The following is a 25,649-nucleotide window of genomic DNA, read 5'->3' on the forward strand; positions in this document are numbered from 1 at the left end:
GATAAAAAGAAAAAAAAAGAAAAAAAAGGAACAAGATGCACCTGATCTTACTTTTGAGCTTCATTTCAAAGGCTATGAATACTTATGTGATTTCTTAGTTTTTTATTTTAAATACATTTTATAAAATCCTATTAAAAAAAATCACATTGTCATTATGGGGTTTGTGTGTAGAATGTTGATGCCAAAAATGAATTCACATAACAATATGTGGGGAAAATTGTGGAAAAAGATTAAGCGCTTTGAATAATTTACAGATGGGGGGGGCACGTTTATGGTGGGCTTTTTTTGTGATTGTTGCGGCTTAAAATACCTGAATTCTCGGCATCGATATCAGAAAGTTGGGGTAAAATTTGCACTGTTTTGAGGCTTATTTTTTTATTGAATAACATTGGTTCAACCTGTGATTTCATGAATTTGTTATCAATGTTTTAAGTGTTCATTATAAACATAACCTCAAAACGTCCAGGATTTCAACAAATATTTAGAAAACAAATACTCTATTGATGTTTACTCCTTTTATACCACACAGACTTGAAAGTCGACATTAGACGGCAGAAAAAACACATATTGTACTTAGAGCTCATTGTCAAATAACTGTACTATTTTAATTCATTATAACTAATCATAGTAATAATGGTTTATAATAAATGATAAATGGGTTGTACTTGTATAGCGCTTTTCTACCTTCAAGGTACTCAAAGCGCTTTGACACTACTTCCACATTTACACACACATTCACACACTGATGGAGGGAGCTGCCATGCAAGGCGCTAACCAGCACCCATCAGGAGCAAGGGTGAAGTGTCTTGCTCAGGACACAACGGACATGACGAGGTTGGTACTAGGTGGGGATTGAACCAGGTACCCTTGGGTCGCGCACGGCCATTCTTCCACTGCGCCACGCCGTCCCTAATAATAATAATCATAGAACGAAATACCACCAATGGCTTCCTTATTGACCGTTGTCTGCTCTGTCGTCCAGAAGTCACGGACATTCTCTGTGTATGTTTTTCTTTAATTTATGTTGCAACAAATTGACCCCCGCACATTAAGAGCATTCGTGAACTGTTGAGAACGATCTATAGCGCTAATCTTTGTTGGTAAATGAGAGACGATGAGAGATTATAATCACACTTCAACATCTCTGTCATGTAAATGCTGCCTCTTTGCAGATAAACAAATCTGCCCCTAATTATTTTACTCTGGAAAAATAAATGTTAAATAAGTATAAAATTACATGTAAACTAGGAAGTAAACGTAAATGTACTACATTACCCAGTGCCATACACAGGTCTGAGCTACGTGGGCGGAGGACTATTGTGCCGTTTAAGCAATAACTAGTTGATGTATTGATACACGTTGTTGTTCCTGCTTCGTCTACATAAGAAACAAACATAAATTTGGATTAGACAGGAAGATGTGCGTGTTTGACCATTGCTTAGGGACAAATAGAATTACCAAACATGACACTGATTAGCGAAAATATGTGAGGAAGTTGTTGGCATTGGACAAAGTTTGTGAAGCAGCACATAATTCTTGGAGGCAATGAATAGTGTAGCGCATTAAAAACAGTGATTGTTGGGAGAATCTGGGTCTGAGGGTGTAATGGGGTTTGAAGTGCAACTATAGCAAAGGTTGTTGGGATGAGCACAGATTGTGGTTTCCACGCTCTGATTATGTTTGGCCTTTCAACAACAACGAGTACGACTGAACAGTCCCCTTTATCTCATAATTTGTGAAATATGGGAATTGAAGTTTGTTGAAATGCTGACGGCAGAATACAGTCAGACATGTCTGTCATGTGAAAAAAGATCAAAAATATTATTCACAAGTCTGAAATCTCTGTGATCTTTAGAGAAGCATGGTTTAAAATCTATTGAGCAGGGAAATAAACAGGTTTATTAGCTATACATTGATTGTGTCTGCAGTAGTGTTGTCCGATACCAATATTTTAGTACCGGCACCAAAATGTATTTCGGTACTTTCCGGTACTTTTCTAAATAAGGGGTACCACAAAAAATTGCATTATTGGCTTTATTTTAACAAGAAATCTCTAAACTTGTCTTTTAGTAGTAAGTAAGCAAACAAATACTCCTAATTTGTCTGCTGACATATGCAGTAACATATTGTGTCATTTCTCATTGTATTTTGTCAAAATTATGAGGGACAAGCTGTAAAAATGGATTATTAATCCATTCTTCCATTCCATCCATACTTTCTGTTTTAACATGGTAAACTTCTGTTAAAATGTAATAATCACTTATTCTTCTGTTGCTTGATACTTTACATTAGTTTTTGGATGATACCACAAATTTAGGTATCGATCCGATACCAAGTAGTTACAGGATCATACATTGGTCATATTCAAAGTCCTCATGTGTCCAGGGACATATTTCTTGAGTTTATAAACATAAAATGAATTTTAAAAAAAAGGAAAAAAGATTTTGTGACGATAAAAAATATTGATGTAATTATAGTAGTATCGACTAGATACGCTATTGTACTTGGTATCATTACAGTGGATGTCGGGTGTAGATCCACCCATGGCATTTGTTTACATTCAGGGTGCTAACTTGCTGTTAGCGGTTAGCTATTGTATTCTCCTAAGGTGTATAGTGAAGCATGTTTAGCTATTCCTCGTCCTGCAGGGATGATACTTGTAAGAAACTTACTCTATTTCTCGCCATGGAGGCCTGGATTAGTGATTTAGAAGTACCGGTAGCTAAAACACTGCCGACTGGGAATGGACGTTCGCCGCTAGCTAGCTAGCCATGTCTTGAAGCACCTTTTCCTCAGGGCGTTTCAGTGTTATAACTTCACCTTTATCTTTTTAGACCAAAATGCGTCTGTTCTCCCTTTTCTGTCTACACACATTGTCTGTTTTTAAAAACTCCATGATTGTGCTCTGTCGAACATGATCTTCTGCTCGCAAAACCAGCAATGTCATGACGTGACGATTAGGACTGCAACTAACGATTAATTTGATAATCGATTAATATGTCGATTATTACTTCGATTAATCGATTAATAATCGGATAAAAGAGACAAACTACATTTCTATCCTTTCCAGTATTTTATTGAAAAAAAACAGCATACTGGCACCATACTTATTTTGATTATTGTTTCTCAGCTGTTTGTAAATGTTGCAGTTTTTAAATAAAGGTTTATTTAAAAAAAAAAAAAAAAAATAATTAAAATTGTGAAAAAATGCGCATAGCATAGATCCAACGAATCGATGACTAAATTAATCGGCAACTATTTTTAATAATCGATTTTAATCAATTTAATCGATTAGTTGTTGCAGCCCTAGTGACGATGCACCGTCATGCCCGGGGACTGGTACTTTTCAAACAGAGTATAGTACAGTTTTTGATTCATTAGAACCGCGATACTATACCAGTACCGGTATACCGTACAACTAGACTAACACCCTCCCCCCCCACATCCCACCCCCCGGATTGTAAATAATGTAAATAATTCAATGTATATACTCTGATGATTAACTTGAGTGATGACTGTATTATGCTGATAGTATATATTTGTACCATGAATTGATTTACATGGACCCCGACTTAAACAAGTTGAAAAACGTATTCGGGTGTTACCATTTAGTGGTCAATTGTACGGAATATGTACTGTACTGTGCAATCAACTAATAAAAGTATCAATCAATCAATCAATCAAAAACCCTAGTCTGCACTACGTGTGTTGTTTCAGCTCACCTTCACAGGAGGGTGTGTCAAGACTAGCAGTGAATCCACTCCCACACACACACATATAGGACCCGTCAGTATTCAGACATTCTCCATGGGGGGAGCAGAGTTCAGGCTCATCGACACACTCATCAACATCTGAAAGGACAGAAACAGAACTCCCATTGAGAGGGTGTGTGTGAACACCAACGACCCGTTAATAGACGTCATAGTGTGTCCACACCTGGTAACAGCGTGCTGTTACGCTTCACTGACCCGAGTATAGACACAGTGAGAGATTCCTTCACATTGCTAACCTCTGCAGTTGGGGCCGTTGATTCGTCTGTACCCTTGAGGGCAGATACAAATGTAGGAGCCTACGTTGTTTTGGCACTCCCCAACAGACTCGCAGGGCTCGGCTTCCTCAAAACACTCATCCACATCTGCAACAAGAACACACAACTCAGTTTCACCTTTAGACCACTACAGAATAAAAACGTAGACAGTGGGCGTGTAACAGTACATCTTTGTTTACTTCTGATACAATACCAATATTGGAGCTTTGAGTATTGCTTGGATTTAAATTACGTCACGTCCAGCTAAGTAAATACGTGGGGTGGTTAAGCGGCGTCTGTTCTCAATGGGTACTTGGCGCCATTTAGCCTTTCTCAAAGAAAAATGCCCTATGCCTGCGTTGTTTTCGGCTGTGCGAACCGTTTAAATCACAAAAAGGGTAAATGTTTCATCAGAGTTCCTTGAGAGGAAATCAAGAAGGGCAGAAGTGCACAAGATTTTAGGAAATAACGACAACAAAGTGGTACGCACTTCAGTCCAAGAGTGCAGAGTCAAAGAACACGTTTGGAATGACATCTTCTTTAAAGATTTGTTTAATATATTTTTAATATACTTTATTTGTCTGGTATTTCCTACTGAAGTCTTATCTTGATAGTTTTATTTTATTTTTTCTCAAAGAGAAACCAGAAAGTCAGGGTCCCATGGGTCAATGATACTCTTGTTTATTTTGTACACAAATGTGTCAGAGTACATATGACAAGAGGACATAAATCAAATATGGTGATTTATGTTTATGATTGTTAGTTTGTTAAATGGGTGTCAGCTGTTGGGTGCTATTAGTCGCTGTTTGTTTACATGGACTCGTCCTCGCAAGTTAAATAGTGAAACGATGCTGTCACACACAAATATTTAGACCTTGATTGATTGATTGAAACTTTTAATAGTAGATTGCACAGTTCAGTACATATTCCGTACAATTGACCACTAAATGATAACACCCGAATAAGTTTTTCAACTTGTTTAAGTCGGGGTCCACTTACATTGTTTCACCTCCATGCTTTTCCAAGTTTTCATCTGTTTTGTGGTGGAGAATGACATCTGGACCACAATAGTTCGATATGTCTCGGAATTCCCCCAAAGAATAATCCTTGATATCACTATCAGGGACGGCGTGGCGCAGTGTAAGAGTGGCCGTGCGCAACCCGAGGGTCCCTGGTTCAATCCCCACCTCGTACCAACCTCGTCATGTCCGTTGTGTCCTGAGCAAGACACTTCACCCTTGCTCCTGATGGGTGCTGGTTAGCGCCTTGCATGGCAGCTCCCGCCATCAGTGTGTGAATGTGTGTGTGAATGGGTAAATGTGGAAGTAGTGTCAAAGCGCTTTGAGCACCTTGAAGGTAGAAAAGCGCTATACAAGTACAACCCATTTATCATTTATCATCACTTAACAATTATTTTTTTGATAAAATATAGTGATCTATTCCATTGCTTAGTAGTGGTGTCCAAACTCTGAAACGATCTCCCTCTCCATGTGAGACAGGCCCATTTTTTGGCTACTTTTTAAAACCCTTATTAAAATAGAATATATATTAAAGACGAATAATAAAGCGTACACAAAGCTCTTCACGCTGCATTTGTGCACTCCAAACTGATAAACAGTAACTCTGTATTCTGCACAACTGGCAAGATAGTCCAGAACAATAGCAACCTTTCTCTGTATATCAGTCGCGGCACAACTGGTCTTTTCCTTCGGATTTAAAACTCCTTCCATCAACCCAAAGAGCCTTTTGACTATACTTTGAAACAATCTAAAGTTTTGTTTCCATGACTTTCATCTGAAAATTCCTTCAAAATACCCTTTGGCTGCCTTTCTTTGCATCCGCCCCAACACATTCTTGGTAGTAGCGTCATGTTCGTAGCGTAATATAAGATCATTTCATAATTTCTTGATACTGTCTGCTATTTAACATCAGCATAGCCATTAGAGACATAACAAATTGTAGGGATCCACAAATCTTAGTGTGACGTCATAGGTCAATCAGAAATATAATTCAGTTATCTGCGCTAAAATGAAATGAACGCCATGTGCCCCCCAGTGTACGGGAGGCACATGGCGTATGACTAATAGTCGCATTAGAGCTTGTGCATGGACACTTAAACTTCACACATAGGTGTGGAAACACAAACCCCGTTTCTATTTGAGTTGGGAAATTGCGTTAGATGTAAATATAAACGGAATACAATGATTTCCAAATCATTTTCAACCCATATTCAATTGAATGCACTACAAAGACAAGATATTTGATGTTCAAACTCATAAACTTTATTTATTTTTTGCAAATAATAATTAACTTAGAATTTCATGGCTGCAACATGTGCCAAAGTAGTTGGGAAAGGGCATGTTCACCACTGTGTTACATGGCCTTTCCTTTTAACAACACTCAGTAAATGTTTGGGAACTGAGGAGACACATTTTTTAAGCTTCTCAGGTGGAATTCTTTCCCATTCTTGCTTGATGTACAGCTTGATGTTACAAGTTGTTCAACAGTCCGGGGGTCTCCGTTGTGGTATTTTAGGCTTCATAATGCGCCACAGGTCTGGACTACAGGCAGGCCAGTCTAGTACCCACACTCTTTTACTTTGAAGCCACGTTGATGTAACACGTGGCTTGGCATTGTCTTGCTGAAATAAGCAGGGGCGTCCATGGTAACGTTGCTTGGATGGCAACATATGTTGCTCCAAAACCTGTATGTACCTTTCAGCATTAATGGCGCCTTCACAGATGTGTAAGTTACCCATGTCTTGGCCACTAACACACCCCCATACCATCACAGATGCTGGCTTTTCAACTTTGGGCCTATAAAAATCCAGATGGTTATTTTCTTCTTTGGTCCGGAGGACACGACGTCCACAGTTTCCAAAAACAATTTGAAATGTGGACTCGTCAGACCACAGAACACTTTTCCGCTTTGTATCAGTCCATCTTAGATGAGCTCAGGCCCAGCGAAGCCGACGGCGTTTCTGGGTGTTGTTGATAAACGGTTTTTGCCTTGCATAGGAGAGTTTTAACTTGCACTTAGAGATGTAGCGACCAACTGTAGTTACTGACAGTGGGTTTCTGAAGTGTTCCTGAGACCATGTGGTGATATCCTTTACACACTGATGTCGCTTGTTGATGCAGTACAGCCTGCGGGATCGAAGGTCACGGGCTTAGCTGCTTACGTGCAGTGATTTCTCCAGATTCTCTGAACCCTTTGATGATATTACGGACCGTAGATGGTGAAATCCCTAAATTCCTTGCAATAGCTGGTTGAGAAAAGTTTTTCTTAAACTGTTCAAAAATTTGCTCACGCATTTGTTGACAAAGTGGTGACCCTCGCCCCATCCTTGTTTGTGAATGACTGAGCATTTCATGGAATCTATTTTTATACCCAGTCATGGCATCCACCTGTTCCCAATTTGCCTGTTCACCTGTGGGATGTTCCAAATAAGTGTTTGATGAGCATTCCTCAACTTTATCAGTATTTACTGCCACCTTTCCCAACTTCTTTGTCACGTGCTGCTGGCATCAAATTCTAAAGTTAATGATTATTTGCAAAAAAAAAAAAAAGTTTATCAGTTTGAACATCAAATATGTTGACTTTGTAGCATATTCAACTGAATATGGGTTGAAAATGATTTGCAAATCATTGTAATCCGTTTATATTTACATCTAACACAATTTCCCAACTCAAATGGAAACGGGGTTTGTACAAAAAAACTCACTTTTGGAGAAATTTAGTGCATGGAAATGTAATGATTAACGTTAAGCAGCGTGTGTTTGTTAATTAATGAAAAATTACTTTTCATGACATGTACCGGCAAAACGGTATACTGTACCATCACACTGATCTCCAGTGAGAGACACTTTGAAGCCTGGTCCACACTGGCATATGAAGGAGCCTTCAGTGTTCACACAGTGGCCCCTCGTGCAGACACGCGGATCCTGGCACTCGTCTACATCTGAACGATTCAGAAATATAAACATGTATACCACTTTTTATTTAATCTAAATGACCATTTATAATGTAACCCCTGTACCCAGCAGGTGCTGTATGTTATCTGAAGATTCTGCGCAAACATACACTAAATGATTGACAGTGTTGACCTACCTACACACTGGCCTTCCCGTGCCAAGAACCCAGAATAGCAAGAACCACAGTTGTAACCTCCTGGTGTGTTGTTGCAGATACCTGACGAACACACCATCCTGTTTGTGCATTCATCGACATCTGGGGAGGGAAAGTCATTAATAGTCATTCCGTTAGTCAGTCCCTCTAGGATTTCACAGGCTTTTTTTGTAAATATTGCAACCTTAAAAGCCTGAATTCGCGGGAGCTTTTACCAAAAAAGTTGCGACAAATTTGCAATGTTTTGAAGCTTTTTTTATTCACAACATTTAATCAATTTGTGATTTTATGAATGTGTTTTTGATTTTTAAGTGCTCCTTAATAACGTAATCTCAAAAAGCACAGGATTTCAACAAAAATTGGAAAACAAATACTGTAATGATGTTTTACTCGTTTTATACCGCACAGACCTTAAAGTAGACACTAGATGGCAGTGAAAGCACATACTCTGAGTTCATTGTGAAATGAATGTACTGTTTTATTTCATTATAACTAATAAACATACTTGCCAACCCTCCTGATTTTCCCGGGAGACTCCCGAATTTCAGTCCCCCTTCCGAAAATCTCCCAGGACAAACATTCTCCCGATTTTCACCTGGACAACAATATTGGGGGCGTGCCTTAAAGGCACTGCCTTTAGCGTCCTCTCTCACCTGAAAAGGAGACTATCATATATGTCTCCATTATCCATAGGTTTATCTATAACCCATAAAGTAGGCAGGCACGGAGCTATTTCTCAGCGTGTGTTTATTCCAGCCGGCACGTTAATACACTGACACACAACATTCGGATTCCCATCATGCATTGCTTCAAAACTACGGCAAGTAGTAATGTCCAAAAACATAACAGAGACGACGCAGAAGAACCAAGAAGAGACTTGGCGACGACAAGTAAGAAGAAGAAGTACGCTTGCAAGTTCCAAAATGATTGGAAAAAATAATTTCAGTTCATCCAGGACAGGTCGAAGGGGAAAGTTAATGCTCCCTGCAAATTTTGTAGATCAGACTTCTCAATTGAACACGGTGGCCGAACGGTTATACTCATTCATGAACGGATTATTTATATATATATCTATATCAGTGACGTGCGGTGAGGTTCATGGCTGGTGAGGCACTGACTTCATCAGAGTCAGATTTACAAACATATGAACCCTAAAGAGTATCTTATTCACCATTTGATTGGCAGCAGTTAACGGGTTATGTTTAAAAGCTCATACCAGCATTCTTCCCTGCTTGGCACTCAGCATCAAGAATTGGAATTGGGGGTTAAATCACCAAAAATGATTCCCGGGGGCGGCGCCGCTGCTGCCCACTGCTCCCCTCACCTCCCAGGGGGTGAACAAGGGGATGAGTCAAATGCAGACGACAAATTTCATTACACCTAGTGTGTGTGTGACAATCATTGGTACTTTAACTTAACTTTAACTTTACACATACAAACTGTAGCACACAAAAAAGCACATTTAATTAAAAAAACTTTATTATGGTCTTACCTTTACTTATAAATTAAGTCCATGCGCCGCAACTAAAGCCCTCACTTAAACTTTCCACGTGCAAGATTGAATCTATTTAAAAAAGTGTAACCAGGATTTATAAATGTCGTCTCTACTGTATGAAACTACAAAATAACAAACACGGAGGCTCCAGTTTACACGAGGACCACTTTATTTACCTTCTTTCAAAAACCTCCGCTCCACTCCGTGTCATCACTTCCGCTCTTAGCGCCTTCAAAATAAGAGCTCAAGGCATATACTGTATAACAGCGCATAACAGGAACTTAACATCACACACAAAAGTTATTTAATAAGAAGCCAAAAAGTGCAAAAACAATAATGTTCGTGTTGAAGGAGTTGTGAATTAGATACACCTGCAGTCTGCAGGTGTACCTAATGTTGTGGCCCTGCAGTCATTCACAACTCCTCCAACACGAACATTATTGTTTTTGCACTTTTTGGCTTCTTATGAAATAACTTTTTTAAATAGATTCAATCTTGCACGTGGAAAGTTTAAGTGTGGGCTTTAGTTGATATAACAATTATACGGCGGGGTGCAGGAGGCGGGATTACTGGAGCCTCAGCCAGTGCGTCTTTTGCAGCCGTTTTATGATCGCTCAGCACAAGAAATACGTTACACACATACAGTTGTTGACAAAATACACTGTACATTATATACCTCAGCTAACTAAACTATGGAAATGTATAATATAATTCATATAGCAATACAGTCTCACTGCACAGCAGGCCAGCAGTTAGCCAAGTCCGGAATCCATGTTGAGGCACTGAGTGACGTGCCTCAACTGGCTGTTGTTCAAATACGTCTCTTCTCAGTATTTGAACGGCAAATGTGAAAATCCAGCGATTTTGAATAAAAATAATCTAAAACTGGTGAAGTTAAATGGAAAATAACTTTATAGTATAATCACTGGATACATATAACAATTTAATTAATTTTTTTTCTTTTTAAATTTTTTTTCTTTCCATGATGGCAGGTGAGGCCCCGCCTCTAGTGACTGCACGTCACTGATCTATATATATATATATATATATAAAACTATATCTATATAACTATATATATATATATATATATATATATATATATATATATATATATATATATATATATATATATATATATATACATAGATATAGATATATGTATAAGAAATACTTGAAAATATATACATCATTCATCTTAAACATTATGAACATTTGTGAACTGTTGAGAGCAAGAATTTGCACCTGGCTCGCTGACAACAAGCCATCCATACACTTGGGTAAAACGGAATCCATCCTATTTGGGTCCCACATCAACCTTAAGAAAGTCAATGACTTCACTATAAAAGTGGATGGCATTGTTATCACCAGGAAAGATGAGGTCACCTACCTAGGTTCCATTCTAGAGGCTAATCTTTCCTGTGATAAAATGGCAACCAAGGTGATCAAAAAGGTCTCACCTGCCTCCCCTGACTGCACGTCACTGGTTCCTACCTACCCCATGTGATCACGTGACTGGCTAGCTCATTATCTCTCAAAATGGCTGGGGAATCTCCATGAGATTGATACTATTTTGGTCATATCTATTCATTCGCAAACTTTTTGTGTCATAAATCAGATATATATGATAATAGCTTCAATATAGAGGCAACTTGTTTTTCCCCTCTACTGGTACTTTAAAATATGCCAACAAAAAATAAGCCGTACGTTGGAAAACCTCGCTTAAAGTCAATGAGTTTGGTTCACCTCCCAAATGTTTTCAGAACTCTAGTGTTACGTTTTAAGTGTCACTTTTATGAATGAATGAGTTGAATCCGTCAAGAAGACCACAAACCTTGAAAAACTCATAAGTTTCATAAACCACGGCGGAAGAGGGAAGTTGTTATTGAGTTCAGGAGAGGCGACCATCAGCTTAGTTTGCTCTTTCAGCTATAAATCTTTTTGGCGTTGTGGTCGGGAAATTCTGCAATGATACCACATAATGATAACTTAATGAAATATAACCACTACCTCGTATTTATATCGTAGTACGCAGCAAGGACGTGACGCGTGTGGCAGGGAGGTGCAGATTTTAGGAACAGTCCATTTCCTCCAACTTTTAGCTCCCTTGATTTTTGAGCCGCTAATCAGCGGCTTTCCTAAACCGCACAATAATGTCTTTCATTTAAATAGATGCATTTTCCATGAATTTGTACACATCGTCTGTTTTTATTCTTCACTCCACCAGTCAAACATTATCCTTGTAATGCGTACAAGGTCGCCCTCCTTATACGCGGATCAAGCATTGTGTTTAGGGCTCAGCGAGTTGTTCACAAATCTGTCTAAATCTGTGTTAGTGAGCATTTGTCATTTGCCAACCAAATCCATCCCTACTCAGTGGCCTAGTGGTTAGAGTGTCCGCCCTGAGATCGGTAGGTTGTGAGTTCAAACCCCGGCCGAGTCATACCAAAGACTATGAAAATGGGACCCATTACCTCCCTGCTTGGCACTCAGCATCAAGGGTTGGAATTGGGGGTTAAATCACCAAAAATGATTCCCGGGCGCGGCACCGCTGCTGCCCACTGCTCCCCTCACCTCCCAGGGGGTGATCAAAGGTGATGGGTCAAATGCAGAGGACAAATTTCACCACACCTGGTGTGTGTGTGACAATCATTGGTACTTTAACTTTAACTTCACAGCATCACTAATCAAGATGCTGATTAAACAGCCTGAATATTGAACAGGTTTGCCTTAGGCTGCCCACGATAAAAGGCCACTCTGAAATGTGCAATTTTAGCACACAGCACAATGTCACAAGTTTTGAGGGTGCGTGCATTTGGCATGCTGACTGTAGGAATGTCCACCAGAGCTGTTGCCCGTGAATTGAATGTTCATTTCTCTACCATAAGCCGTCTCCAAAGGCGTTTCAGAATTTGGCAGTACATCCATCCTGCCTCACAACCACAGACCACGTGTAACCACACCAGTCCAGGACCTCCACAGGCAGCAGGTGCACCTATATGGTCGTCTGAGACCAACCGGACAGCTGCTGCAACAATTGGTTTGCATAACCAAATAGTTTCTGCACAAACTGTGAGAAACCGTCTCAGGGAAGCTCATCTGCATGCTCCTTGTTCTCATTGGGGTCTTGACCTCACTGCAGTTCGTCGTCATAACCGACTTGAGTGGGCAAATGCTCACATTCAATGGCTGTTGGAGAGGTGTGCTCTTCATGGATGAATCCTGGTTTTCACTGTTCGGGGCAGATGGCAGACAGCGTGTATGCCGTCATGTGGATGTCAACTTTGCAAATCTAGTGGCCCCCAAGTGCATTTTATTGATGGCATTTTGAATGCACAGAGATAGCAAGACGAGATCCCGAGGCCCATTGTTGTGCCATTCACCCGAGACCATCACCTCATGTTGCAGCATGACAATGCACGGCCTCATGTTGCAAGGATCTGCACACAATTCCTGGAAGCCGGAAACATCCCAGTTCTTGCATGGCCAGCATACTCACCGGACATGTCACCCATTGAGCACGTTTGGAATGCTGTGGATCGGCGTATACGACAGCATGTTCCAGTTCCTGCCACTATCCAGCAACTTCGCACAGCCATTGAAGAGGAGTGGACCAACATTCCACAGGCCACAATCAACAACCTGATCAACTCTATGCGAAGGAGATGTGCTGCACTGCGTGAGGCAAATGATGATCACACCAGATACTGACTGCTTTTCTGACACCCCCAGACCCCAATAAAGCAAAACTGCAACCCCAAAAAGGGACAAGCGGTAGAAAATGGATGGATGGATGCTCATTTCATAGTGGCCTTTTATTGTGGGCAGCCTAAGGCACACCTGTGCAATAATCATGCTGTTTAATCAGCATCTTGATACACCTATGAGGTGGGATGGATTACCTTGGCAAAGAAGAAATGCTCACTAACACAGATTTATTTTGATTTGTGAACAATATTTGACTCCTCTCTGAGCTGCCACCTTAACGTGGTAGAGGAGTTTGCGTGTCCCAATGATCCTAGGAGCTATGTTGTCCGGGGGCTTCCATGCCCCCTGGTAGGGTCTCCCAAGACAAACAGGTCCTAGGTGAGGGATCAGACAAAGAGCAGCTCGAAGACTTCTATGGAAATACAAGAACCGAGACTCAGATTTCCCTTGCCCGGACGCGGGTCACCGGGGCCCCCCTCCGGAGCCAGGCCCGGAGTTGGGGCACGATGGCGAGCGCCTGGTGGCCGGGCCTGTCCCCATGGGGCCCGGCCGGGCACAGCCCGAAGAGGCAACGTGGGTCCCCCCTCCAATGGGCTCACCACCCATAGCAGGGGCCATAGAGGTCGGGTGCAATGTGAGCTGGGCGGTAGCCGAAGCGAAGGCAGGGCACTTGGCGGTCCGATCCTCGGCTACAGAAGCTAGCTCTTGGGACGTGGAACGTCACCTCGCTGGGGGGGAAGGAGCCTGAGCTAGTGCGCGAGGTAGAGAAGTTCCGGTTGGATATAGTCGGACTCACCTCGACGCACAGCAAGGGCTCTGGAACCAGTTCTCTCGAGAGGGGCTGGACTCTCTTCCACTCTGGCGTTGCCAGCAGTGAGAGGCGACGGGCTGGGGTGGCAATTCTTGTTGCCCCCCGGCTCAGAGCTTGCATGTTGGAGTTCAACCCGGTGGACGAGAGGGTAGCTTCCCTCCGCCTTCGGGTGGGGGGACGGGTCCTGATTGTTGTTTGCGCTTACGCGCCAAACAGCAGCTCAGAGTACCCACCCTTTTTGGATTCACTCGAGGGAGTACTTGAGAGTGCTCCCCCGGGTGATTCCCTCGTTCTACTGGGGGACTTCAACGCTCATATTGGCAACGACAGTGAAACCTGGAGAGGCGTGATTGGGAAGAATGGCCGCCCGGATCTGAACCCAAGTGGTGTTTTGTTATTGGACTTTTGTGCCCGTCACGGATTGTCCATAACGAACACCATGTTCAAGCATAAGGGTGTCCATATGTGCACTTGGCACCAGGACACCCTAGGCCGCAGTTCTATGATCGACTTTGTAGTTGTGTCATCGGATTTGCGGCCTCATGTTTTGGACACTCGGGTGAAGAGAGGGGCGGAGCTTTCTACCGATCACCACCTGGTGGTGAGTTGGCTGCGATGGTGGGGGAGGATGCCGGACAGACCTGGCAGGCCCAAACGCATTGTGAAGGTTTGCTGGGAACGTCTGGCAGAGTCTCCTGTCAGAGAGAGTTTCAATTCCCACCTCCGGAAGAACTTTGAACATGTCACGAGGGAGGTGCTGGACATTGAGTCCGAGTGGACCATGTTCCGCACCTCTATTGTCGAGGCGGATGATTGGAGCTGTGGCCGCAAGGTAGTTGGTGCCTGTCGTGGCGGTAATCCTAGAACCCGTTGGTGGACACCGGCGGTGAGGGATGCCGTCAAGCTGAAGAAGGAGTCCTATCGGGTTCTTTTGGCTCATGGGACTCCTGAGGCAGCGGACAGGTACCGACAGGCCAAGCGGTGTGCGGCTTCAGCGGTCGCGGAGGCAAAAACCCGGACATGGGAGGAGTTCGGGGAAGCCATGGAAAACGACTTCCGGACGGCTTCGAAGCGATTCTGGACCACCATCCACCGCCTCAGGAAGGGGAAGCAGTGCACTACCAACACCGTGTATGGTGCGGATGGTGTTCTGCTGACCTCGACTGCGGAAGTTGTGGATCGGTGGAGGGAATACTTCGAAGACCTCCTCAATCCCACCAACACGTCTTCCTATGAGGAAGCAGTGCCTGGGGAATCTGTGGTGGGCTCTCCTATTTCTGGGGCTGAGGTTGCTGAGGTAGTTAAAAAGCTCCTCGGTGGCAAGGCCCCGGGGGTGGATGAGATCCGCCCGGAGTTCCTTAAGGCTCTGGATGCTGTAGGGCTGTCTTGGTTGACAAGACTCTGCAGCATCGCGTGGACATCGGGGGCAGTGCCTCTGGATTGGCAGGCCGGGGTGGTGGTTCCTCTCTTTAAAAAGGGGAACCGGAGGGTGTGTTCTAACTATCGTGGGATCACACTCCTCAGCCTTCCCGGTAAGGTCTATTCAGGTGTACTGGAGAGGAGGCTACGCCGGATAGTCGAACCTCGGATTCAGGAGGAACAGTGTGGTTTTCGTCCTGGTCGTGGAACTGTGGACCAGCTCTATACTCTCGGCAGGGTCCTTGAGGGTGCATGGGAGTTTGCCCAACCAGTCTACATGTGCTTTGTGGACTTGGAGAAGGCATTCGACCGTGTCCCTCGGGAAGTCCTGTGGGGAGTGCTCAGAGAGTATGGGGTTTCGGACTGTCTGATTGTGGCGGTCCGCTCCCTGTATGATCAGTGTCAGAGCTTGGTTCGCATTGCCGGCAGTAAGTCGGACACGTTTCCGGTGAGGGTTGGACTCCGCCAAGGCTGCCCTTTGTCACCGATTCTGTTCATAACTTTTATGGACAGAATTTCTAGGCGCAGTCAAGGCGTTGAGGGGATCCGGTTTGGTGGCTGCAGGATTAGGTCTCTGCTTTTTGCAGATGATTTGGTCCTGATGGCTTCATCTGGCCAGGATCTTCAGCTCTCACTGGATCGGTTCGCAGCTGAGTGTGAAGCGACTGGGATGAGAATCAGCACCTCCAAGTCCGAGTCCATGGTTCTCGCCCGGAAAAGGGTGGAGTGCCATCTCCGGGTTGGGGAGGAGATCTTGCCCCAAGTGGAGGAGTTCAAGTACCTCGGAGTCTTGTTCACGAGTGAGGGAAGAGTGGATCGTGAGATCGACAGGCGGATCGGTGCGGCGTCTTCAGTAATGCGGACGCTGTATCGATCCGTTGTGGTGAAGAAGGAGCTGAGCCGGAAGGCAAAGCTCTCAATTTACCGGTCGATCTACGTTCCCATCCTCACCTATGGTCATGAGCTTTGGGTTATGACCGAAAGGACAAGATCACGGGTACAAGCGGCCGAAATTAGTTTCCTCCGCCGGGTGGCGGGGCTCTCCCTTAGAGATAGGGTGAGAAGCTCTGTCATCCGGGGGGAGCTTAAAGTAAAGCCGCTGCTCCTCCACATCGAGAGGAGCCAGATGAGGTGGTTCGGGCATCTGGTCAGGATGCCACCCGAGCGCCTCCCTAAGGAGGTGTTTAGGGCATGCCCGACCGGTAGGAGGCCACGAGGAAGACCCAGGACACGTTGGGAAGACTATGTCTCCCGGCTGGCCTGGGAACGCCTCGGGATCCCCCGGGAGGAGCTGGACGAAGTGGCTGGGGAGAGGGAAGTCTGGGCTTCCCTGCTTAGGCTGCTGCCCCCGCGACCCTACCTCGGATAAGCGGAAGAAGATGGATGGATGGATGGATGGAACAATATTTGAGAGGAATAGGTATTTTGTGTGTACACTAAAAGTTCAACCCATGGAAAATAGGAGCATAAACAAAAGTGTTGCATTTATATTTTTGTTCAGTATATATAGAATATACCCTTTTAAGTCAACCATGTTTATGTGGACAAACTCATCAAGTCCTGGTCCGATCCGTTCTTCATTAAGATGTTTCGGTGAGCATTTATGTGTCTACCAGCTGACTTTGTATGTTCATATCCAGTATGGAGCTGCTTCACTAAGTTAATCATCACCTCCGCTGCGGCAAATACACTACATGTATTACAAGTATTATTATCACTGGAAGGCCAGGCTAAACAAGTTATACGCCAAGTAAGAAAACGCTGGAGCAGACAAGAAGGCGTGCTAATCGCTTGTTAGAGAGAGGATAATATAACGATGCCTGCTGCTGTGTAGCGGCCAGGCATACACATAAGGGGAGAGCAAATTTATCCATATATCAGTAGTTTTGATACCAAAGGTAATATCAGTATATAATCAATATCAGAATGATTAGATTGCTATTTTTATTTTAACAAAATCAGTTTTTGTCATTTTTGTTAACGTTTACAAATTCAGGGAATAATTCCATACACACAGGAGGACTTGGAGGGCAAAACCCTCCAGGAAACCCAAATGATTTAAAATAGTAGCAGATATAGTAGTTTTTACTTCTGTTTAGTTATTGTGTACAAACAATTGTTTGTAATAAAAGAGAATACGGAACTAGTTAAATATAGTGTTGATATTGTTACATTGTCATCATAAATACATAAAAAATGTTTGTACATGTGATCGGTTTTGGCCGAGCCCACTAATGGACAATCGGAATCGGAATCAGTAGCATAAAACCCTCATCTGGTTAAATTCGGGCACCAAGCACCGTTTTAAGATTTTTTTTACACTTTATGTAAAATTTCTTTAGTGACACAAATTAATGGGAAATAAACGTATTTCTTTAGTGCCACATAACAAACTTAACATAATTAAAACCTACATTCGCAAACCTTTCTGACAGCTCAGACTGTGGCTCTAACCCAGTATGACTACTTGACAAGACCAGCACCATGCACCATAACGGACAATGGCAATGTTGGGGGGAAATTTGACATTCAAATCTTCTCAGTGGTGGAGCAGAAAGATTATGGTAAAATTCTATATGAAGCGCCACGTCATCCATTAATTGACATTTTACATGCGCTTCTTCACGCTTCATGTTGCTATTTTCATGCGTGTGATCTGCTTACAGGGAGAGGAGGCCCTGGTAACCCCCCCTAAAATCCATGCAAAAAAACACATACAGAAAAAGTGTGTGTCATCAAAGACAAATCAAGTACCGTATTTTTCGGACTATTACTGGCAGTTTTTTTTCATAGTTTGGCCGGGGGTGCGACTTATACTCAGGAGCGACTTGTGTGAAACTATTAACACATTACCGTAAAATATCAAATAATATTATTTAGCTCATTCACGTAAGAGACGAGACGTATAAGATTTCATCGGCTTTAGCGATTAGAAGTGACAGATTGTGTTAAAGCGGGGACTATGGTGTGTTTGTTTTCCCGAGATGCAAGTAAAGCTGGACTGGACATGGCGTGAAGGTAAATACATATTTATTCAAACACTACATCTACAAAAAAAAGGAAGCAAACAAAAGGCGCACACAATGGTGGAGAACAAACTTGACTAATGAAAACAAAAGACGAGCACAAAGGCAAGTAACTATGAACACGAAACAAAAACACTTACTGTGGCATGGATGGATAGATAGGATATTGTCACCAGGACGAACAACAGAAACAGACAGGCTTAAATAGCAGTGACATGATCAGTGAAAACAGGTGCGTGATTCAAAACGTGAAACAGGTGCGTGACATGGCAGGTGAAAACGAATGGGTTGCTAAGGTGACAAAAACAAACAAAAGTGCACAAAGAGTCCAAAAACAAAACCGAACATGACTAAAACCAAACATCACACAGACATGACAGATTGTTTGGTAAACGTATAGCATGTTCTATATGTTATAGTTATTTGAATGACTCTTACCATTAAATACCATGGTTATTTATGCGTCATATAACGTACACTTATTCAGCCTGTTGTTTATTTTATTTATTTTAAATTGCCTATCAAATGTCTATTCTTGGTGTTGGGTTTTATCAAATAAATTTCTTATTTAAAGACTTATTTATGTTTTTTTCTTTCTTTATTATGCATTTTCGGCCGGTGCGACTTATACTCCGGAGCGACTTATAGTCCGAAAAATACGGTAATCAGTCAAAGACAGCACATTCTGACACTCACCAACACAACTGGTTCCGTCTTCATCAGCCAGGAATCCTTGAGGGCACACACACAGGAAACTCCCCTCTGAGTTTTGGCAAAGACCACCAGAGCACAAAGATGGGCTCTCCAAACACTCATCTACATCTGAACAACAAACACATTGTTTAGCACACTGAAGTAATGTTTTTAAACGTCATCACGTTTTGTACTGACCCACACAGGAAGTCAGGGCTTCATTCAAGCGGTATCCGTCATGACAGTGGCAAGTGTAGCCTTCTGCTTTGTTGTAACAAATCCCTTGACCGCAAATAAACGGGTTGATCTGGCATTCGTCCACCTCTGTTTCATTAAAGGGACAACCAATGCAGTTAATACTAATCCACCAAAAGTGTTAAAGTCAAAAACTGATCATGCATATTTTCTATCCTGCGTATTTAACACGAGAACTACCGGATTTTTCTTAACCCCGCAATGCAATTTCCAGAGGCGAGCCAAATGGCTCTTTGTTTAAACATTAATATTCAACGATCGACATTTTGTAAATCAAACCATTACATTGGAACGTGGTGGACCACTCGGATGTCCAGACATGGGAAGGGCTATGCTTGAATGGAGGGAAGTCTCTGGTTTTCTCCAGGCTGCAATTTTTGGGGGTCTTTAATGGAATTGACTGAGACTACGTTTACACTGCAGGCCAAAGTGGCCTCAATCAGATTTTTTTGAAATCAGATTTTTTTCCACCTGATTGTAAAGTAAATTGTAGTCTTTGTCAGACTCCAGTATAAATGCGCTCAGGACCCCATGGCCCCGTTTACACGGCTCACCAATCTGATTTTTTTGCCCTCAAGTGACCCAGATCTGATTTTGTACAAAGTCTTTAAAATCTGATCTTTTGGCATCAGATTCAGGCCACATCAGTAAGTATTCCAAATCCGAATGGAGTCTGATTTTTTCAAACATGACTTCAGTCTAAACGCAATGTGACCTGAATGAGATTTTTTCGTCATTTTTGGGTGAGCTATGTCATTTATGTGCGCCGGAAAGACGCAGTCGCCAGCGAAAATGGATATTTCAACACAACATCCGGTTTCGGTTTCTATTCAAGACGACCACATTTTCGGTGCATCAGTTGTCAATAGTGTGCAAATAATAGGCTATATGTAATATGTGAATATAGATTTTGATTCCGAAGAAATAGCGATTGTTGAAAGACCGGAATTAAGGCTGTGGCGCATTTGCTTACAAGTTAGTTGTAAAATAAAGCTCCCGTAGATCCACTCTGATGTCCTTGTCTCCTCTACTTAACAGCCATCAAAAGATTACAACCCTACCAAATATATTACACTGTATACATCCATTCATACATGATATTACTTTCATTTACTTTCACGTAAAAAAACTAAATTGTTTAAGGTGTTGCGACTTTTATTTTATTTTGTAGTAGTCGTGTCTTTTTCCCGGTCAACTTCCTTTGTTTTCACTTTATCGAACTGTACATGCAAGTGATGTCGAGGTCACATTGGGGCCACAGGCGCGTTTACACTGCAGTCTGAAAAAAATCACATTTTACTTGCAGTGTAAACAGTCAGCTGGAAAAAAATCAGATCTAAAAAAATCCAACTTGGGCCACTTTGGCCTGCAGTGTAAACATAGTCATTGTGGCCCCAATGTGGCCTCGACATCACTTGCATGTACAGTTCGATAAAGTGAAAACAAAGGAAGTTGACCGGAAATATCTGATTTTAAGCACTTTGGAGTGCAAAATAAATCAGATCTGTGTCACTTTGTGTCCGATTTTGTGTGCAGTGTAAATGAGGCCTGAGAGTTCTTGTCTTGACTATAATATTAGCTGTAAATATCTCTTGTCTGATTAAAATACTGTTTCTTATATAGTGAAGTATAGTGAAGTGAATTATATTTATATAGCGCTTTTCTCTAGTGACTCAAAGCGCTTTTACATAGTGAAACCCAATATCTAAGTTACATTTAACCCAGTGTGGGTGGCACTGGGAGCAGGTGGGTAAAGTGTCTTGCCCAAGGACACAACGGTAGTGACTTGGATGGCGGAAGCGGGGATCGAACCTGGAACCCTCAAGTTGCTGGCACGGCCACTCTACCAACCGAGCTATAGCGCCCCTATATACAGGTAAAAGCCAGTAAATTAGAATATTTTGAAAAACTTGATTTATTTCAGTAATTGCATTCAAAAGGTGTAACTTGTACATTATATTTATTCATTGCACACAGACTGATGCATTCAAATGTTTATTTCATTTAATTTTGATGATTTGAAGTGGCAACAAATGAAAATCCAAAATTCCGTGTGTCACAAAATTAGAATATTACTTAAGGCTAATACAAAAAAGGGATTTTTAGAAATGTTGGCCAACTGAAAAGTATGAAAATGAAAAATATGAGCATGTACAATACTCAATACTTGGTTGGAGCTCCTTTTGCCTCAATTACTGCGTTAATGCGGCGTGGCATGGAGTCGATGAGTTTCTGGCACTGCTCAGGTGTTATGAGAGCCCAGGTTGCTCTGATAGTGGCCTTCAACTCTTCTGCGTTTTTGGGTCTGGCATTCTGCATCTTCCTTTTCACAATACCCCACAGATTTTCTATGGGGCTAAGGTCAGGGGAGTTGGCGGGCCAATTTAGAACAGAAATACCATGGTCCGTAAACCAGGCACGGGTAGATTTTGCGCTGTGTGCAGGCGCCAAGTCCTGTTGGAACTTGAAATCTCCATCTCCATAGAGCAGGTCAGCCGCAGGAAGCATGAAGTGCTCTAAAACTTGCTGGTAGACGGCTGCGTTGACCCTGGATCTCAGGAAACAGAGTGGACCGACACCAGCAGATGACATGGCACCCCAAACCATCACCCAACCATGCAAATTTTGCATTTCCTTTGGAAATCGAGGTCCCAGAGTCTGGAGGAAGACAGGAGAGGCACAGGATCCACGTTGCCTGAAGTCTAGTGTAAAGTTTCCACCATCAGTGATGGTTTGGGGTGCCATGTCATCTGCTGGTGTCGGTCCACTCTGTTTCCTGAGTTCCAGGGTCAACGCAGCCGTCTACCAGCAAGTTTTAGAGCACTTCATGCTTCCTGCTGCTGACCTGCTCTATGGAGATGGAGATTTCAAGTTCCAACAGGACTTGGCGCCTGCACACAGCGCAAAATCTACCCGTGCCTGGTTTACGGACCATGGTATTTCTGTTCTAAATTGGCCCGCCAACTCCCCTGACCTTAGCCCCATAGAAAATCTGTGGGGTATTGTGAAAAGGAAGATGCAGAATGCCAGACCCAAAAACGCAGAAGAGTTGAAGGCCACTATCAGAGCAACCTGGGCTCTCATAACACCTGAGCAGTGCCAGAAACTCATCGACTCCATGCCACGCCGCATTAACGCAGTAATTGAGGCAAAAGGAGCTCCAACCAAGTATTGAGTATTGTACATGCTCATATTTTTCATTTTCATTTTCAAATGTTGGCCATACTTTTCAGTTGGCCAACAGTTCTAAAAATCCCTTTTAATCCCTTAAGTAATATTCTAATTTTGTGACACACGGAATTTTGGATTTTCATTTGTTGCCACTTCAAATCATCAAAATTAAATGAAATAAACATTTGAATGCATCAGTCTGTGTGCAATGAATAAATATAATGTACAAGTTACACCTTTTGAATGCAATTACTGAAATAAATCAAGTTTTTCAAAATATTCTAATTTACTGGCTTTTACCTGTATATATATATATATATATATATATATATATATATATAGTCCATGTTCAAGTGGCTTTATGCAAAACTGCCATTGACTTTTTAGTTTAGGTTTGTACTTTATAGTGTTTTTTGGGCAGCACGGTGGTAGAGGGGTTGGTGCATCTGCCTCACAATACGAAGGTCCTGAGTAGTCCTGAGTTCAATCCCGGGCTCGGGATCTTTTTGTGTGGAGTTTGCATGTTCTCCCCGTGACTGCGTGGGTTCCCTCCGGGTACTCCGGCTTCCTCCCACCTCCAAAGACATGCACCTGGGGATAGGTTGATTGGCAACACTAAAATGACCCTAGTGTGTGAATGTGAGTGTGAATGTTGTCTATCTGTGTTGGCCCTGCGATGAGGTGGCGACTTGTCCAGGGTGTACGCTGCCTTCCGCCTGATTGTAGCTGAGAGAGGCTCCAGCGCCCCCCGCGAACCCGAAGGGAATAAGCGGTATAAAATGGATGGATGGATGGATGTTTAATTTTTTATTTATTTTCAGGCATGTGAGCACTCTTTGAGAAAAAAGAGGAAAACATCTATCGACACAAGGTGCTGCCACACGAGCCCCGAAACAACATTTTGAAAATCAAGACTAAATTTCTTGCAATAGGGGTTGCAATCACGTGACCTAGAGGCACATTCCGGCACTTCTTGGTTTCAGGCGATGGTCTAAGCCCCCCTCAGTGCGACTCGAAAACCGAAAATGCTCTGTAATTGTTTGTATTAACCTGCACAAGTCACTACACACACTTTCAGCTTCATTTATGGATATGAAGCTTAAAGCCTGGCTAAGGCTAAGATACAGTACCTGCCTTGGGTGGAGGACAATATACTGAAATATATTTTTCAAAACTACATTTAATCACTGAGGAAGTGTTTTAACTGAATATTAAAAAAAAATCATAATATGACACCTTTAATTAATAATACAAATATTAGGGGTGTCCTGATATAACTGTTTCACTTCCAATACAATGCCGATTTTGGAAGATTGAGTAGTGGCCAATGCTGAAACTGATCCGATACAATATCAGCCCGGAATCATACATACTTTTATTATTGTGTAGTATAGATATTAGAAATGGTTTGATCAAGTAAAATAAGTCCAACAGAGAACAATGGTAGGTATAAAAACACTTAGTATTAACTGTCAGAAATTGACTTGCGTTGTCTTTAAGTTGAATCGGAGTGGTAAAACTTTTTTTTAGCAACCCCGAGTGGCCACAATAATTCATTAATTTAAACTTGAAGCAGTAAATTCAATGACGCAGACACTTTTATTACTGTACACTTTTGCCTTGGAGACTTGGTATGTGTAAGTAATGTGTAGTTAATTTATGTACATTTTAGGAATACGATCCGACTTAAACTATAACTCAACTTCTAGCAACGTCTGGGAATGCAACTTATTCATAACCCGAGGACCACCTTTATTTACGTGTCCCTCCAATGAGGAGTATTGCACAAAAACAAAGTCGAGTAGCTAGAGCAGGGAAATGTGATTACTGGGACCAAATCCTTTTAGCGGTCTTGATGCTTCAAGAGAAGAGTCAACAATAAAGACAAACAATAAATAAAAAGTGTTACTCATACCTGCAGACTGGGTTGGAGCGATGTTCTGGCCTGCATTAGAAGGGAAAACCTCCACTGGAACAGGAGGAGAACTCTGCTCAACAATCTCTATCAAATTAAGAAAACACAAATGAATAGATGCAATAATACTTTATATATAATTAAAAATGTGTCTTAACGGATGACCACATTGTATTCCACCAGGCATACACCAATTGGTGCAGTTCAAGTGACACTGACAAAGGACATGATCTACTAAAGGTTTGCATGTAATAAAACACGTGCAGACTTGATAGAACATGCAAAGCTGATTGACTAAGCTTGTGCATAGAGGACTGAGTCTCTTAAGTGAGCAAAATAAGGGGCACGATCCATTTAGCATGTCTGTCTTAAGGAATATGCAGTATATGTGCTAAATATCAGAACGCCCACAATACTGGTAAGACAAAATCCAAATTCAACTATTACACAGTGTGATTTATCAAGACTAAAGCCTGGTGTATACTTTTGCGTCACCTAACCTGCTTAAGTGACGCCGTGTTGCGCACTACCACTGCGTCCCTTTACTGCAAACCTAGCGTGCACCTCCCAAAAACCCCAGGTTCGCGTCGGCGGAGGCAGAGCTGTGATTGGTCAGCTTTTGAAAAGTGTACCCCACCACACGAGAGCAGACTTTGTGATTGAAATGCACTAATTATTGAATGAAATAAGGTAACAGTGATTAAACATTTGATTATTGTGTATTTCATATCTCAGTGCGCTCTAAAAATAATTACTGAGTGTGTCTTTGTTCAGCTTATTGTGTTTTTGTTGCATCCAGAAGAAAGTCACAAAGTACGACACTCTTTTTAACTTTTATTGCCAAACATCAATAGCACATGACCATACACATTAACATCAATTGGTCATTATAATAGTGATTTACCAGTTTTGTTTATTTACAATTACATGATAGCTCTTTTTTGTCCTGTGTCCCGAACGGCCAAATGGCGTTGCAAATAATAATAGCGTCCTTTTCCGCGACT

At 42.2% G+C, this 25,649-nt stretch overlaps 1 protein-coding gene across 4 annotated transcripts in view; it reads right to left on the reverse strand.

Moving 5' to 3' along the window:
* ltbp1 (latent transforming growth factor beta binding protein 1) overlaps positions 1–25,649 on the reverse strand; it is a 345,179-nt gene that overhangs the window by 102,994 nt on the left and 216,536 nt on the right. For all 4 annotated transcript variants that reach the window (XM_061964602.2, XM_061964595.2, XM_061964590.2 and 1 more), the window contains 7 exons: positions 24,646–24,732; positions 19,503–19,628; positions 19,308–19,433; positions 8,138–8,257; positions 7,866–7,988; positions 4,010–4,135; positions 3,723–3,851 (listed from right to left, as the gene is read on the reverse strand). In XM_061964602.2, the coding sequence (XP_061820586.2) occupies positions 3,723–3,851; positions 4,010–4,135; positions 7,866–7,988; positions 8,138–8,257; positions 19,308–19,433; positions 19,503–19,628; positions 24,646–24,732 (837 nt within the window). The remainder of the gene's footprint in view (positions 1–3,722; positions 3,852–4,009; positions 4,136–7,865; positions 7,989–8,137; positions 8,258–19,307; positions 19,434–19,502; positions 19,629–24,645; positions 24,733–25,649) is intronic.

Source organism: Nerophis lumbriciformis, linkage group LG02 (genome assembly GCF_033978685.3).
Source record: "Nerophis lumbriciformis linkage group LG02, RoL_Nlum_v2.1, whole genome shotgun sequence".
NCBI classification, from domain to species: domain Eukaryota; kingdom Metazoa; phylum Chordata; class Actinopteri; order Syngnathiformes; family Syngnathidae; genus Nerophis; species Nerophis lumbriciformis.